A 17,608-nucleotide genomic window follows, 5' to 3' on the forward strand; every position below is an offset into this window, starting at 1 on the left:
CGCTACATCAGCCAGATGGTCAGTGTATCTCAAGCAGGGTAGATTGGGAATCATCACAACAAACACTAAGCCCCAGTTGTTGTTGTCTTGGATCATTGGATGTATGGGGGCCATTATCCCTAGGACGGGAGCCCTAGACTGTTGTATTATTCAATTGGATTAATGTATCGAAGTTGGGTTGTAAAATTTGTAAAAAGTTGTCTATATTGTGCACGTGTTGATTAATTGTCATATTTTATTTCGTTGTTGCAAAGTAGACTTATGATACTTGGTTTGGTAGTGTCAGTGATTTAAGATCCTATCCTAGACACCAATATCGTTGAAAAACAACAGGATTGATCTCCATAGATAGTCCCTTGAACCCTGCATTAGGGGAACAAATATGTCAGGAGGGATTAATGTTAAAAAAAGGATGACTAAAAAGGCTTGAAAGGAGGTTGTCATTCTCTTTTTGCAAGACACCAGTCCTTTTGCCGCTTTCTTTTTGTGAAGTCATCTCTCTGTTATCAAAGGACATATCTTTTTCTGAGTGTTCTTTTGCACACAAAAAATCTACTTCTAGTTTTTTTATGAAATGAAAAAGAACAATTTCTTCCTTGGAAAAAGAAATGAATAATTCCAAAGCTATGTTGACCACATCTTATTCCTAGACTATAAGACAAAGTGTGACATGATCTGGGTCTGACAATAGCTTGCCTAACTTCCTACTGTATCCACATTAAATGCTTTCTCGGGAATGAAAACTAGAAATAGTTTGATTGATTTCTTCAAATATGAGGCTATTAACAGACATGCATATACACAATAGAAAATTTCACACAAAGAATGTGTAAGTTGACAAGACACTGTATTGCAAATATCAAGTCTAATGACATGTGCTAAAACTTCCATGAATGTTAATATGTTTGATGTATCTATATTCTCTTTCCATTTCAGGGGTGGGGGACAGCCAACATACAAATTCATTGAGATGTAGCTATCATAATTCCCATATGGATCCTGTTGTCGCACAGATTGTCGCAACAACGCTCAGACCGAGGGCTGTCACCCTGATCCCCGATCTCTCCGTTTAAGCCGTCTCCCGAGGCTAAGGCGGGTAGACCCTATGCGACAAAGGAAGACCAACTGTGGACCAGTTGGGTTAGGAGACACAGCAAGGTGATTTAGCATCTGATTGATTTAGAAATTAATGTACTAGTGCCTTGTGGAGCTAATGATTAAATGATTATTTATTAAATGTTGCAGAAATATGAACCTTGCCAAACAATCATTTATCATCAAATAACCTAAGCGATGCAAGATGTTCAGTAAACTCAACGCTTTGATAATGATCCAGCAATTAAATTTCTAAAGATTGAATGCTTTAAACAATCATACAATTTAAATGCTAACCAATTACCACTTTCATATAGCTAACTTGTAAATAAACATTTAAGTGCATTTAACTATAGAAAAGTGAAACCACGAAAGACACCAAAAATGAATGTTCAATTTTTTGTTAAGCTTTTTCAAAAAAAATTAATTTTTATATTTTTTTTTAAATTCTAAGTCAAAATAAAACAAAACTAAAATCCTAAATAAAAATAAAGTCTAATCTAAAATCTAAAAAGAAACTTTAGATGCCTTTTTTATATATTTTTTTATTTTTTATTATGATATAAAGTTATAAACTTAAAATCAACATAGAATAACACTAAAATTAAAATTTAATCTAAACTATACCTAAAGCTAAAACCTAACCATATTACATAAATACAAATGAAGAAAATAAAACAACGAATTTTGCTTTTTTGAGATTTTTTATTTTTTAATTTTTATTTTTTATGATTTATCGACATCAAAATAAGACAACAGAAAAACTAAAATATAGCTAATACTAAACTAAAGGAAATATGAAACTATATGCCAACTTAATAAATCAAAACGTAATCTAACTATCCTAACTATACAACGCTTTAAATAAAATCAAATAGAATCTAAACTTATCCCAAAACTAAGCCACCGTACGTATAAATGAAAACCAAAATAGGCTTAGTCGTATAGAAAAGAATTAATCAATTTTTTTGTTTTGTTGCGCAGGTTCAGAGAAAGGTTGGCGTGAGGCACAGAGAAGATACGCAGAAAAAATGGTTGCTGCAGGTAGGTGGAATGGCAAGGGAGGAGCTGCGTTTGGCAGATTGCAGCGGCAGCTACATAATGCGTAGAAGGAAGAGGCGTGGGAGGATTTTGGACAGCAAAGAGGCAACGTGAAGCTATCGTGCAGTTGGTTGAGGGATGTACGCCGGTATTCAAAGGCCGCGATGGCAGCAAATGAAACACTAAATCTGTGTGGAAAATAAAGGGATGTGTGGTCTTTACAGATAAGACAGCGATGATGGATGCGGAATATTGGAGCGAGCTGGCAGCTGCATGAGAGGCAGGGTTTCGATGGTGGAGAGCGAGGGTTGAGCCACACGCAGGCAGAAGCCACCATGGAAAGGGAACCAGCATAAATCTGGAGAAATACAGGTTCGAGGGTTTGGACACTTGAAACTTTTCCCAGAAAATTTGAAGACCCCAGACAGCAGCAAACAAATTGCCTAAGAAAACCCCTGAAATTTTCCACAAAATCAATAAAAGAAATTTAAATTCTCTGTTTCAGATTTTCCTGCAAGATCTGATAGATAGAGAGCTGAGCTGAAAGATGATAGCGCTGAAACTTGGCAACAATCCAGGAGCTCCACACAGCCTCCCTAAAAAATTTCGAAAATTTTCCTGAAATGAAACCCCAGCTAGCAGATAGTTTGACCTTCTTCAGAAAAATTGAAAACCCGTTGAAGATTATCCCTGCAAAAGTGATGTTGAGGCTAGATCTTACCCTCCAGGGCCGAGATCTGGCTTCAAAACAAGATTATATCCTCAGATCTGAAACCTGAAACAGCAACAACAAAACACCCAGAAATTCTATATATGCAAGGATTAAAACTAAAACCCTACAAAAAAAAGCTAAATAATTACAGTAATTACAAATTAAAGGCTCTAAATAGCCAGATTTAACGTTATGCCACAGAAATATTTTCAGGATTTTAAATTTAATGTGAGGTACTTCAGAAAACCCTTCATGCATTCATAATAAATAAATAAAAAATAAATAAATTCAAATGATAAGCCTGGGATTAAAATTGGTTGGGCTCTTTTAGAAAACGCAATCCGGGAGTTCGCTGGTTCAGCCGAGAACTTCCCCTAACGCCCGGTTAACTTAAAACTAAAGATATCCTGCACAGCTTAAACCAACCATTAACATAGAGGGAGAAAACAATAGAGAAATTCATATCAAATGGAGATACCTGCCATTATATTTCAAAAATCAAACTACCATTCAAACACCAGAGATCTGACAAGATACATGTGCCTAAATCAATCTTCATCAAGCTATTATCAATGGCTGAAAATAAAATCATGCAGAAAAATGAAACATCTTACAGCATTTCCAGAAGAGTAACACCAGCAAGATTTCAACCCCAAAGTCTTTCTTTATTGCACAAAAAGTGACTACAAGAGAGCTTTCTGTAGCACACGACTCTAAGATCGAATGATCTCAAATGACCCCTGACTCCCTATTTAAAGGAAAATTTCCCAACGGCTAGTTCGAGTGATCCATGTCAAAGTGATCTCGACCATCGATGAGGATCAAAATCTCTTTTAATCTCATCCGTCGAAATTTTAAATGCATTTTAATATATTAAAAAATAAAATTTTGCATTTATTTTCTCAAAATTTTGACTTATTATTATTTTATTATTTTATTTTAATTTTTTTAATTTTTTAATTTTTATTATTTTTTAGTTATTTTTTAATTTTTTAATTTTGTTATTTTTTATTATTTTTATTTTTTATTTTTGAATCCTCGAACTTAACCTTGGAAAAATCACCTAGGACCTAGGACTTAGGACTTATGAGGGAATAAAACATTTTCTAACCCTCAAGAAACTTTACATCATGACTTTTACAATTTTACATCTCAAGGGAGAAAATCCATTTGACATAGACCCACATAGACCACCCAGTTCTGCGACACAAATATAATCTAGCAGATAAAGCAATTTGTAATAACGTAACCAAATAGTTAGAATTATTTCCAAATTACTTTTACATAGCCTCGAAGCACACTAGGATTCCCCTAAGATTCTAATGACAAAATCCATTCCGGCTTTGGGGTTAGGCTGAAGGAAAACTCTGCCGATCATGGATCAATGAAACAAAAAAACTTCCGGAACATAGATTATCACTAGAAAATTAGGTTTGCCTAGGCAATTTACATACATGACTCATATCTGCTAAGATTATTTACAATTTACACATGCAAACTGGGTTTACAACATAACATGATCGGGCTGATGATGACAGTCAAATGGCATGGACACGTCAATCAAGCGCTATCCCTTTTGCAAAAAAATGGAGTGTACTGCTATGGGTAGTTGACACGTAGTGGTCAACAGATCCCTTACAAATTCATGAAATGTCCCTTCCACATATAGGTCCATGAAGGATAAAAGACATATTGGAGAAGGATTTGGAATCTGGATACAATATATATCCAAGCATATCCAAGGATGACGGGGTGGAAAGATCTGGAAACATAGCAATTAGTCTAATTTGATGGTTTCTTAATGAAATAGCAGCATGATGATTTTGTTATAAAACAGCAAATCCCTTATTTTATCTTATCAACATCTTCATATTTGTCCTTTTCAATATGTTGAATTATCATAAAGATTGCCAAGTTACAAAGTTGACTCTTCATTTTGGTTTTGTTGACTCGTTGCCATATCCAAGTCATGTGACTTTGCTTTTTTTCATAAAGTCCACAACTTTAAGAAAAATTTTAGAGAACAAGACCCTAAATATTAGATAAAGCATCAGAATGTCAATGTAAGTTACTCTGTTTCAAGAAACACCACCCCTAACTCACTGTGAGACACACGTAGATTTTAAAGTGTTTAAATCTATTTTCAAGAACAGATTCCTTTATAGGTGTCATGAGCACCTAATGATTTATTCAAAGTTGCCAGTCCGCTCAGCCAAAAAGGGATACAAATTATCATTGATGAAATTACAATGGATCTCATGAGCACCTAATGATTTACTGAATGTTGCCAGACCACTTTATCCAAAAAAGGCCACAAATTATCATGGATGAAATTATATATGCTCTTCAAAATGACAGGACCATCTGACTTTTCAAGAAACAGGATACTTCAGAAAGTATAACGAGCATTTGACGATTCAATGAAAGTTTCCAGTTCACTTTAGCCTAGAAAAGCTACAAATTATCATTGATGTAATTATAATGGCTCTACCAATTGATATCAGGACAATGTGACTCTCCAGACACAGGATTATTCAAGCATAATTTTGAAAGGCATGGCACCTGTTGTTTCTCAATGCGCAAAGCCATTGTTTTGATCCCTCGCAAGCATAGCCAACAGTCAAATGGAGCCAGACCTGAACCTTCAGCATTCTGTAGGAAATAGATATCTTTGGCCAAACTGCAAATACAACAACATTAACAACAAAATAAATGCAAGCTTTAAATTTGCTTTATCAGAAGGCAACTATGGGTGATCATGTATATGGACTTGACAATAAGATTGCAAGAACTTATGTAAAAAGCATGAGAACCAAACTAAAGCCTAGCGTTAACGTAAAATCACAAGAACAACTGATACCTCATGCATATTATCTCAATTGTCTTATCAAAAGGGTTTATCATAGTCAGCATGACATTACCATAGCCTCTAATACCAAATAATTGTACAAAATGAACAGCAAAGTGAGGCATTCATCAATGCTTCAAGAGCAGATACAGAAAGAGCTGAGAAAAATACAAACCTTTTCCCCTTTACAGCAAGAACACCTGCCATGACATCACTATGTCCAGCTATGAATTTAGTTGCTGAATGCATCACAATATCTGCAAACCAAGAGATACCAGCAAATCCATTTGATCAGATAGCATAAATTTACCTAGGCTATGGAATTAATCACAATGTTTCACAAGTCAAGTAATATTTTAAAACTTCTATCCACTAAGCAGATTGGTCTCTTTCCTACGTAATGTTAGTATTTTGGTTGCTCCAACCTTGTTCTCCAGATGATTTCGTTCATCTCCTAAACATTAGAGTTTTCTGTTTTCAGGAGCTTCTATTTTTACGTTGGATGGATTAGTGATTAGCCATCGTTTCTTTCATTTCCTGTTCTTTTAGGGACTTGGTGAATTGATCTGCAATTCAAATATGTCATGTCTCTATTCCTTACCTATACTTATATTGTTTTAGATTTAGAAAAAGCAAAGCTTTGATTGGTGTTCTGTAAGATATTAGATTTCAGAATTAGGTTAGATCTTGAGTTCAGATATGCATATCATTAAAAGAAAAAGTTACATGGTATCAAAGTTGTTCCTTGAAAATCTTCTAACTAGCAAAGTTTTGATTGGTGTTCCGTAAGATATTTGATTTCAGCATTAAGTGAGATCTTTGAGTTCATATCTGCATATCATTAATAAAAACAAGTATCAAAATTGTTTCATTGAAAATCTTCTATCTAGTGAATAGTAAATACAGTGACCTGTAAGAGGGAGTTGATTTTGTGAAGTATATCAGCAGGTGTGATGCCCAATTGTAGCAATTTATATCTGAGAAAGGCACAAGGATTTTTGAAAGGTTAACTGTTTTTTGGGCCTGTGAAGGGCAGGTTTAGCCTGTGAAGGGCAAGTTCAATCTGTGAAAGATTGCTGATATATTTTGGCTGCACTGTTTCTTTTTTAATTGTGATCCAAGAGACTGCAGGAATAATGAACTTTCAAATGTCAGGCCTCAACTTTCAAGGAATGTCAGGACCCCAGATTAGAGAGGCTCTAATTTCACTCCTTAGAAGTACAGGTCGCAGATGCTCATGGAAGAGATTGATCTTTGGGCCCTAGTCCAGGGTAATGTAGCAACTCTTACCAATACTCAACAATTTTCTTAGCATGAAAAGAAGGTTGCTATGGTGAAAAGATTATTTTTGACTTTGTGAAGAATAACCTTGTTTCTCACAACACAAGAAAATCAAAGGAGATGTATGATGCATTAACAACTCTTTATCAGAGGGTCAATATTTCCGAGAAGATGCTAGTGAACAACAAGCTAACTGATCCGGATTTAAACAGGAACGCAACAAATTACAGAGATAACCATAAACACAAAGATGCAGTGGAAATAATACTTCATTTCATTAATGTAAAATACTGAGATATGCTTACAAATAGAAAATGGACAGAAACAGCTAGGGCGATGGTAGCTTATCTCTGAGAAGAGATGTGGTGGCTACATGCATCTGAACTGTGTTACAATGAGGCTCGAAGGCCTATTTATTGTTGAGAAACAATGGAAAACCCTTCACATCCCAAAACCTAACCCTAGAAGATGAAACGCCAAATTGTGGGCCCCGTTTTGGGTAAGTTGGTACATCAACTTCCCGGGGTCGTAACTTTGGCACCCGATCTTCGTTTGATGCGTACAGTAGCTCGTTAAAAAGATCTATCCAAGCACTACAACTTTGGGAAGAGCAACATCGGTCCATAGACCCATGTTGCTTCCAGATTTCCCAAAAAACATCGTTTAGGGCCTCAAAACGGCTCCGAAAATTCAGGACCCAAAAAACTACTAAAAATAGTAAATTGTGCTACAATTACGGAAACTGAAAAACTGAAAGAGACAGTTGTGGGGGTCCAAATGGGATAGGTGGGTGGCCACCAACATCCACCTGGATCATTCCTCCCCCCTTAGGAAGCAGTAGTCCCCATTGCGTTGAGTTCCTCCCTAAGATGAGGAAGCTTCTGCTGAGTTGGGTTTCTGGTGAGTTGTCCTGCAATCTCCGATGTGTCCAGTAATGGTGGGAAGCATGGTTGATGACGGTCCACATTGAGCACTCGGTGCAAGTGAAGGAATGGGGGAATGTCGTGCTCCAAAGCATTGTTTCCCACAGCCTTGGTAATGGTGTAAGGACCATGTCGGCGTGGTCGGAGCTTCTAATGGGCTCTTCTATGGCGTTCTTTCTGCAGATGCAACCAAAATTTGTTGCCCACCTAAAGCTTGTGTGGTACCCCTGCGGGTGAGGAGAAGTTGTTCCTGTGTTCTGTCATGACCGTATTCCTTTGTTGTTGCTACTGCGTGGAGGAAACCTCCATGGGGGTCATGGATGTGGTGACGATCTTCCCCTTACTTTGGGAGCGAATCAGACAGAAAATGAATTTCCTAGTCTAGGAGATTGTTATATACCTAGGGGGGATAATATGGGGTACCAAGGGAGGTACCCAAGGTAATAATGTAATAATGGGATGGGCCATAGTAATAAATAAGGTGGTTAACCCATATCATGTAAGGGACCACAAGTAGTTAATAACAATGTAATGGGCCCATGGTATTAGTTTGATGGTATGAGGGAACCATGGTAATGATCCATGGTATTGTATGTATGAGGCCTATATAGAGGCTAGAGACTCCACATGGAGAAATAGTTAAGGATTATTGTATGAACAGGGATATGGCTTGTGGAGTGTTCTCCTTCCTTGAGGAGTGAATATATGGTGTTATCCTACCTTAAGGGTTTTCATAGTAAAGAAGCATTTCTATCTATTTTGAATCTTGATCTTGTTATTATTGGGTATATTTGTTATTTCTCATATATTCTAGATCAGATCTACAACAAGTGGTATCAGAGCACTTTCTTGGGCACAAAAGTGGAGATTAGGGGGGTGGAATGTTATATACCTAGGGGGGATAATATGGGGTACCAAGGGAGGTACCCAAGGTAATAATGTAATAATGGGATGGGCCATAGTAATAAATAAGGAGGTTAACCCATATCATGTAAGGGACCACAAGTAGTTAATAACAATGTAATGGGCCCGTGGTATTAGTTTGATGGTATGAGGGAACCATGGTAATGATCCATGGTATTGTATGTATGAGGCCTATATAGAGGCTAGAGACTCCACATGGAGAAATAGTCAAGGATTATTGTATGAAAAGGCATATGGCTTGTGGAGTGTTCTCCTTCCTTAAGGAGTGAATGTATGGTGTTATCCTACCTTAAGGGTTTTCATAATAAAGAAGCATTTCTATCTATTTTGATCTTGTTATTATTGGGTATATTTGTTATTTCTCATATATTCTAGATCAGATCTACAACAAGTGATATCAGATCTACAACAGAGATGAGCTTGATGCCTTTCTTAGCAGTGATCAAAGAGGTGGTGGTAGGTGGGGCTACCTCCGGTATCCTGTATAATGAATCACCCAAAGAAATAATGACAGCGCGAGGCCTTGACTCATACACAGCATGTCGCCTCCACAAGTATGGTTGGCCTAATAGTACATCACAAACATCCAGAGGTGTAACATCACACAATACCTCATCTGTGAAGGGCTTGATGCTGTAGGGAAGGTGGCACTGCTGGCGAACTCTGAGATCTCGTCCTTCATGAAGCCACCCGATACTGTACGGTTGCGGGTGTGGTGTAGTCGATAGGTCTAACCGCTTCACGACCTCTGCTGAAATGAGGTTCTTTTGGCTACCACTGTCGACAATGAATTGCAACGACGAACCCTTCACCCACATCTGTGAGTGAAAAAGGCGCTCCCCCTCCTCTGAATCTTCGGGTTCATTCTTCTAGATCTTGGCGGTGGCAACAGTGACGCTGGGCTCCGCATCAATGATCTGCTTCCCTTTGCCATTCCCCTTATTGGGTTCTGACTCAGGGTCGGAACATGCATTTGATTCTGAAGCCTTCAACTCGGCCACCAGCAACTGCTTGGTCCGACACTCACTTGTGTTATGAGTGGGACTCTTGTGGAACTCACACCACTTTCTTGTGTCCTTCTTCGACTTCGTGGTGTTGTTCTTTTCTAGCGGCTTCAATGGGTTGTCATGGGTCACCCCGCGTTGGCTTTGTCCTTTGGTCTTCGGATTTGCAGATCCAAAGTCTCTCTTCTTCTGTTTCAACTTTTGCTCGATTTTGACAGCGTATCGATACGCCGTGCCGAGCGAGGAGATGTTCAGGGACTCCAAGTGGATGTTGGTGGCCACCCACCTATCCCATTTAGACCCCCACAACTGTCTCTTTCACTTTTTTAGTTTCCGTATTGTAGCACAATTTACTATTTTTAGCAGTTTTTTGGGTCTTGAACTTTCGGAGCCGTTTTGAGGCCCTAAACGACGTTTTTTGGGAAATCTAGAAGCAACATGGGTCCATGGACCGATGTTGCTCTTCCCAAAGTTGTATGGACCCATGTTGCTCTTCCCAAATTTGTATGGGCCCATGTTGCTCTTCCCAAAGTTGTAGTGCTCAGATAGATCTTCCTAACGAGCTACTGTACACGTCAAACAAAGATCGGGTGCCAAAGTTACGACCCCGGGAAGTTGATGTACCAACTTACCCAAAACAGGGCCCACAATTTGGCGTTTCATCTTCTAGGGTTAGGTTTTGGGATGTGAAGGGATTTCCATTGTTTCTCAACAATAAATAGGCCTTCGAGCCTCATTGTAACACAGTTCAGAGGCATGTAGCCACCACATCTCTTCTCAGAGATAAGCTACCACGCCCTAGCTGTTTATGTCCATTTTCTGTTTGTAAGCATATCTCAGTGTTTTACATTAATGAAATGAAGTATTATTTCCACTGCATCTTTGTGTTTATGGTTATCTCTGTAATTTGTTGCGTTCCTTTGTCGCTCGAGCGCTTCTTCGAGCAAGATTTTGATAGGATCTCCTGCCCCCTCGTCTTTCTTCTCATCCGCCATGGGAGGCCATCGGGATTTTCGAGGTTGGTCTTGTAAAGGTTCAACCAATTCAAGCCCTAACTCCTTATATCCCGACCTCGTTGGGGACATGCAAAGAAAAACAGAGAAAAAGCAGACCCTCTGATACCACTGATCTGGATTTAAACAGGAACGCAACAAATTACAGAGATAACCATAAACACAAAGATGCAGCGGAAATAATACTTCATTTCATTAATGTAAAATACTGAGATATGCTTACAAACAACAAATGGACATAAACTGCTAGGGCGATGGTAGCTTATCTCTGAGAAGAGATGTGGTGGCTACATACCTCTGAACTATGTTACAATGAGGCTCGAAGGCCTATTTATTGTTGAGAAACAATGGAAAACCCTTCACATCCCAAAACCTAACCCTAGAAGATGAAACGCCAAATTGTGGGCCCCGTTTTGGGTAAGTTGGTACATCAACTTCTCAGGGTCGTAACTTTGGCACCCGATCTTCGTTTGATGCATACAGTAGCTCGTTAGAAAGATCTATTCGAGCACTACAACTTTGGGAAGAGCAACATCGGTCCATGGACCCATGTTGCTTCCAGATTTCCCAAAAAACGTCGTTTAGGGCCTCAAAACGGCTCCGGAAGTTCAGGACCCGAAAAACTGCTAAAAATAGTAAATTGTGCTACAATTACAGAAACTGAAAAACTGAAAGAGACAGTTGTGGGGGTCCAAATGGGATAGGTGGGTAGCCACCAACATCCACCTGGATCACTAACCCAAAAACACGAGTGATTAAAACACTGCAGCATGTTGCCAAATGAAAATCGCTGAGCTCAAAGCTCGGTTCTTTCCTATCGATATGAAGATTGAAGCTGAGGAATTAGTACTGTAATGCACTAGGGTAATTTTCCCTAGGGTTTCCAGTAGCAACTTCTTTCCTTTTCTAGTATAATGTTTAAGCTAATAAGAATTGTTGAACAATCAATGATGCAATACTCTTAGCAGAACACAGCATCATTCATGATTTCAGTCCCTTTTACAAAAACAATAGAACAATAACCCTGACAGATCAGTGTATCCTTCAAAAAATATATTAAATCCAGCAATGCAACAGTAAATTTTACAGTCCATGACAATGCAATACGTAATCCAGGCAGAACAACTATTTATCCCACGCAATAGCTGTGAGCTACTCTTAACAGCTACAGTTCATAAATCCTGAAATTAGCAATCTGAATACCCTAACTGGTAAAATCTTCGCTACAGAATTTTCACGAGTTAAACCCTCGGATTTGTATTAGACCCCAGCCTGGCCTTGTTCCAGATAACACTTCAGAAATTCAGACTTCGGTCCTCTACTGTTATAGGGCCCAACAATAGAAAGGGTTCAGCTGTAGAGCAATACTCCATGCAATGGTATAACATTCTGCGGCCCTCCTTTGTTTAGGATCCGAGCTACAGGGGAGGCTCAGGCTCCAAAAGAATACTTCTTGCGTGGCTGTACCAGTTAATTAGTCCATGGACTAGTAATCGAATTGCCCAGAAATTTGACTTGTACACTTCGGAAACCACCAAAATAAGTCAGCGAAAACCAAACTTCAGTCCTTCGCTGACCTCAATACGTTCCATCTAGGTACAGGAAAGTACATATGATTCTCTTCAGCCTTCGCTGGCTTCAGGTTATCACGTCTGCTTCAGAATTGGGTAAAGAGGAAATGTGCATCGTTTATCCTGCCTCTCAACACTTCGCTGGCCTCAGCAACAGAACAAATCACAGAAAGCTTAATTTTGGAATTTGATTTTCTCAGAAAGTAATACTCCTTGCTGTGCCCAAACAGAAACAAGATAGAAAGGATTGATCAACTAGGGTGAAATCTTTCACCACCGAAATTGATAAGGTAGAAGGGGTCTTAAGTTTTAACCCTCAAAGCTAATGCTCAAGAAAACAAATGAATTGATCCACACTTAATGCTCGAAAACGAATTCATCCCTCTCATATTTATAGATTTCTTAGAAGGGTCTCTTCTTTCTTAATGATTGAGTAGACTTTACTTCAAACCCCAATTTTGGGTTTTTTCACCCAGCTGCCCCAAAACTTGCCCAACAGTGGGTAAATTTGGGGTTTTCCCCCTTTAGGGAGGACTGTATCCTACGGAGATGGATAGGCTATTACGTCCCATTTGTCCTCAATTTGTAGAGGATGTTACAAGTATCTATTGCGCTAAATGATTCTCTCCTATTTGGGAATCCTTTTGTTCAGAGTGTTTGTACTCAAGGAAACCTCCTTAAGTATAAGAAGCTTTAGGACATCTTTGTCCAAGAACAAGGAAGGAAACAGCATCAACCCAAAGAGGAGAGGCCCAAGACCTTGCTCTCATCAGGAAAGTGAGGAAAGGTGGAAAGAAAACGAGAACTACAAACGGTAAGAAGGAGACATTTTATTCCAACTCTTGTACCAAGGACCGGAGTCAAGTGACGTGTTACAGATGTCACAATAAAGGGCACAATGCTAATCAAAGTTAAGAGAAAAGAAAGGTCAAGATAACCTCAGACACTGTTCACAGGGAATACAGATACTTTAGTTGATATGGATGAGCTGGTATCCAAGCTTGTAATTGTTTTTTCTATAGTTTTATACCTTTCTCTCAATACCACTTCTGGAGTTGGTTGGTATGTGTTCAACAAAATATCTCAACATATGAAATTTAACAAGAAAGTTTTCAGCAAGTTTCAAGAAAATGAAATGGACACACAAGTGGAGTTCAGTAATGATGCTACCTATCCAGTGAATGGAATCAATGACATATCCTTTGGGTTGCCTTTAGGTGATGTTCTTGAATTGCTTGATCTTCTTTTTGTGCCTGGTTTAATGAAGAATATTCTGTTTGTCCTATCTATTACAGATTTGAAATGTAAAGTTGAGTTTGATGATCAGCACTGCATCATAAGAGGTTTCAGCCATAAGCCTCCCTGTGTCTGTCTAAAGAAACACGTGAAGGAGGTCTTTATAGACTTCTTGGTGATTCTACAAATCATGAGGCTTTGGTGCATGACAGTGGCAGATTGTGTGTCGTGGCAGAAGCATTTTGTTCACATGCATTATGGAGCTTTTCCTCTCCTGAAAGAAATGGTGTGGGATTCCCAGATTTCAGAATAGAGCATATTGGTGTGTGGTAAGGATATGCACGTGACAAACACTACAAGACTTCTTTTCCATGTAGGAAGCAAAATTTAAAAGAGATTCTTAAATTGATACACTCTAATCTAAATGGGCCTACGTCTTCCTTTTCTTTATAAGATAATCTTTATTATGTTTTATTTATTGATGATTCCTTTTAAAAAAATGGATTTATTTCTGGATAACTAAGCATAAATTGTTCAATAAAATTAAAGAAGTTGGAGCCTAGCTTGAAAGTACTTCATCAAATAATCGAGGACAATACACCTCCAAAGATATGGATGCTTAGTGCAAGGTAGTAGGGATTAAGAGGAAGCATATAGTACCACATAACCCATAGCAAAATGGGGTTCAAAAACATAACAACGGATCATCCATCATTGGGACAGCAGAGGAAATGATTTATGATATGGACTTGCTCATGTGTTTAAGTAAAATATTTTAACACTATTGTCTACATCTTGAACAGATGTCCGCATTGGTTTCTAAAGGACAAAACATATGAGGAAGCTTTTACTGATGTGAAGCCATAGGTATTTCATTTCTGTGTATTTGGTTATCCATTTTATATTCATGCCCTTGATAAGAAACATACTAAGTTTGATCACTCTAGTATCAAGGGGATTTTTGTGTTGGTTGATGTAGCTCGGACAGGTGTTCTAGCCTCAAGTGGTGTCAGTGAGTCTAGGAACACAGGAGCATAAAATATCTCCCAGCCCAAGTTATTCTTTCGACCTGTCTTAATTAAATTAATTAATCAGTTTTAATTATTTTCCTAAGTTTTAACTTAGGGAAATAGATTAATTAAATAGTAATAATTGAGACATGGTCGATTTTCATCTAGAGACTTCTAGAAAAGTTTCTAAGCGATCTTTGCCATCAACTAGATCATTTCAGATCTAGATCTTTGTCATTGATTCCTCAACGAGAAATTATAATGGAAATCGATGGGCAGTCTTGGAGATCATGATCATGGTTATTGTGATTGACACCAGCGAGGGTTTCAGCGACAGTTGAAGAAGTGAATATTTTCCGGAGTTTTCTTTCACCAATATTCTTCTAGTTTCCGACATCCGGAGGAGAAAATCTTCCAAAGTTTTTTTGCAGACAGGGAGGCCGAGTTATTGAAACCGTGAGGATTCCAGGAGGGTCGTATAATCATATTTTCTCTGAGAGAGGTTGAGATTCCTTGTGGAGGTTGTATTTGCCAAGAGGATATCATACGAGATTGCCAGGAGGGTCGTACAAGTTTCCAGAAAGCCAAGACGCTGATTTCGTCCAGGTTGTGAGCATCAGAGGGTCCAAGAGATGCACGCGTGAGGCCTTATAGGTCGTATTTTCCAGTGTGAGGCCTTGTCAGGTTGCAGAGGGAGGTCATGAGCCTTCCAGGGGTTAGATCGATTTGTGGAGATGAAGAAATATTTTTTCAGAGCTTTGTCGAGGTTTGGCAAGCAATATCGTAATATTTATCAATTGCAGAATTCGCTGAAGATTAATAAAACTTGCAGATCTGAAGAATTGGTTTTCCCTTCACTGTTTTTCAAGGACATTTTGTCCGAAAATATTGTGTTCATTTTGTGATTGGTTTTCTCTCAGCATTTCCGTAGTTTATTTTTCCTGAATATTGCAATCGTCTTTATATTCAGTATTTGCAGTATAATAATTTTGCTTAACTACTTTGGAAAATTATCGGTTGATTGCAATAAGTGATATCTTTATTGATTTTCCACATTTTGTTTGCTAAAGTGAGACTTCCAAAGGCTACCAAATCTGCCTTCCATCACAATGGAAATCACTTGTAAGCAGGAGTGTGAAGTTTGCTTGGGAAGGGTGGTCCTCAAGATCACAAGATCCTTCCTATAGTGATTGAAGAAGGTGAAACACTTGTTCCAGAATCAGATTTGAAATTAAATGAGAATTCAGATTCAGATTTTCAAGAAATTAGCCAGAGAAAAGAGGCCTCACGACTCTCTAGTTCAACCAGAATGCTGAAATGGCTTGACCAAACATTACAAGATGCATCGGAACAAGTTGGAGAACCTAAATCTACATTTCAGGTGAGTTATTCCCCAAAGAAATTTCCTAATTGTGTTGCATTGATGACTTCTATTCTTGAGACTGAACCTCTTGGATTTGAGGAGGCAAATTCACAAGAAGTATGGCATGATGTCGTGTTAGGGGAGCATAACTTTATTCTAAAGAATGAAGTTTGAGAAATAGTTCATAGACCTATTGAGAAATTAGGGATTGATTCTAGACGGATTTACAAGATCAAACATGTAACTAACCAGAGCATTAAAAAGTACAAAGCCAAAAAAAAATACTGAGGATTCCCTCATAAATACCTTGGTTTGGTTGGCATGATTGAGAAAAAGGCATATATAAATCAGCTAAGAGGTTTTACAATCCATGGGTGAGACCCATGTTTTCAGGTCGAAGAAAGCCCTTTATGCACCCATGTAGACACCACAAGCTTTGTATTCCAGTATCACTGAATATTTACTTGCACAAATTCTGATCTCTTTTTTAATTTGATAAATCCAATCTACTTGTCTTGATCCTATATGTAGATGGCCTTATCATCATAGGAAACACTAACTAGCTTAGTTCATGGTGTAAGAAGACATTAGGGGAGCATAACTTTATTCTAAAGAATGAAGTTTGAGAAATAGTTCATAGACCTATTGAGAAATTAGGGATTGATTCTAGACGGATTTACAAGATCAAGCATGTAACTAACCAGAGCATTAAAAAGTACAAAGCCAAAAAAAAATACTGGGGATTCCCTCATAAATACCTTGGTTTGGTTGGCATGATTGAGAAAAAGGCATATATAAATCAGCTAAGAGGTTTTACAATCCATGGGTGAGACCCATGTTTGCAGGTCGAAGAAAGCCCTTTATGCACCCATGTAGACACCACAAGCTTTGTATTCCAGTATCACTGAATATTTACTTGCACAAATTCTGATCTCTTTTTTAATTTGATTAAATCCAATCTACTTGTCTTGATCCTATATGTAGATGGCCTTATCATCATAGGAAACACTAACTAGCTTAGTTCATGGTGTAAGAAGACAATGGAGAGTGAGTATGATATGAAGGACACTAATCTACTGCACTACTTTTTTAAAGATCTAGGGGAATTGATAGATGGATAAGCTTACTTGTGCAAGACTTAGGTTCCAATCTAGCTACCTACCACTGTAGACCCTACACTAGGTGCAACAACCTGCAAACCACAACTAACAAGAAACTCAGGCCTCAACCTGTTGAGAAATCTAAGGGCAGCAGATTAGGAGATTTCTCTTACTTTGATAACTGCTTGTGATGTATTTTAATTGACTTGATTAGGTTCTTCTTTCACTTTATTATTATTAATGTTCTTGATCATCAAACAACTACCAAACAGTGAAGAACAATGAGACAAGAGGACACAAGATATAGGCGATCAGCAGGGACAAACCTCTCCTCTTGAGATGAAAACCCACTAGAACTCTTCTCTTCTAATAGAACCTCAAATGACGAATTCCAAGACCTATGACCCTTGACTAAGACCCCTGCAAAACCAAGTCAAACCTCTCCTTGATGAGCTTCTCTTACACAAAGTCAACTTCAGTCAAACTG

At 38.2% G+C, this 17,608-nt stretch overlaps 1 protein-coding gene across 3 annotated transcripts in view; it reads right to left on the minus strand.

Moving 5' to 3' along the window:
- CBL (cystathionine beta-lyase) overlaps positions 1-17,608 on the minus strand; it is a 261,669-nt gene that overhangs the window by 160,950 nt on the left and 83,111 nt on the right. For all 3 annotated transcript variants that reach the window (XM_089416084.1, XM_089416085.1, XM_089416083.1), the window contains exons 9-10: positions 5,872-5,953; positions 5,411-5,528 (exon numbers count right to left, since the gene is read on the minus strand). In XM_089416084.1, coding sequence (XP_089272210.1) covers positions 5,411-5,528; positions 5,872-5,953 — 200 coding nt within the window. The remainder of the gene's footprint in view (positions 1-5,410; positions 5,529-5,871; positions 5,954-17,608) is intronic.

The sequence above is a fragment of the Pinus tabuliformis genome, chromosome 3_2, assembly GCF_031772625.1.
Source record: "Pinus tabuliformis cultivar Carrire ecotype Pingquan chromosome 3_2, CPIR1, whole genome shotgun sequence".
NCBI classification, from domain to species: domain Eukaryota; kingdom Viridiplantae; phylum Streptophyta; class Pinopsida; order Pinales; family Pinaceae; genus Pinus; species Pinus tabuliformis.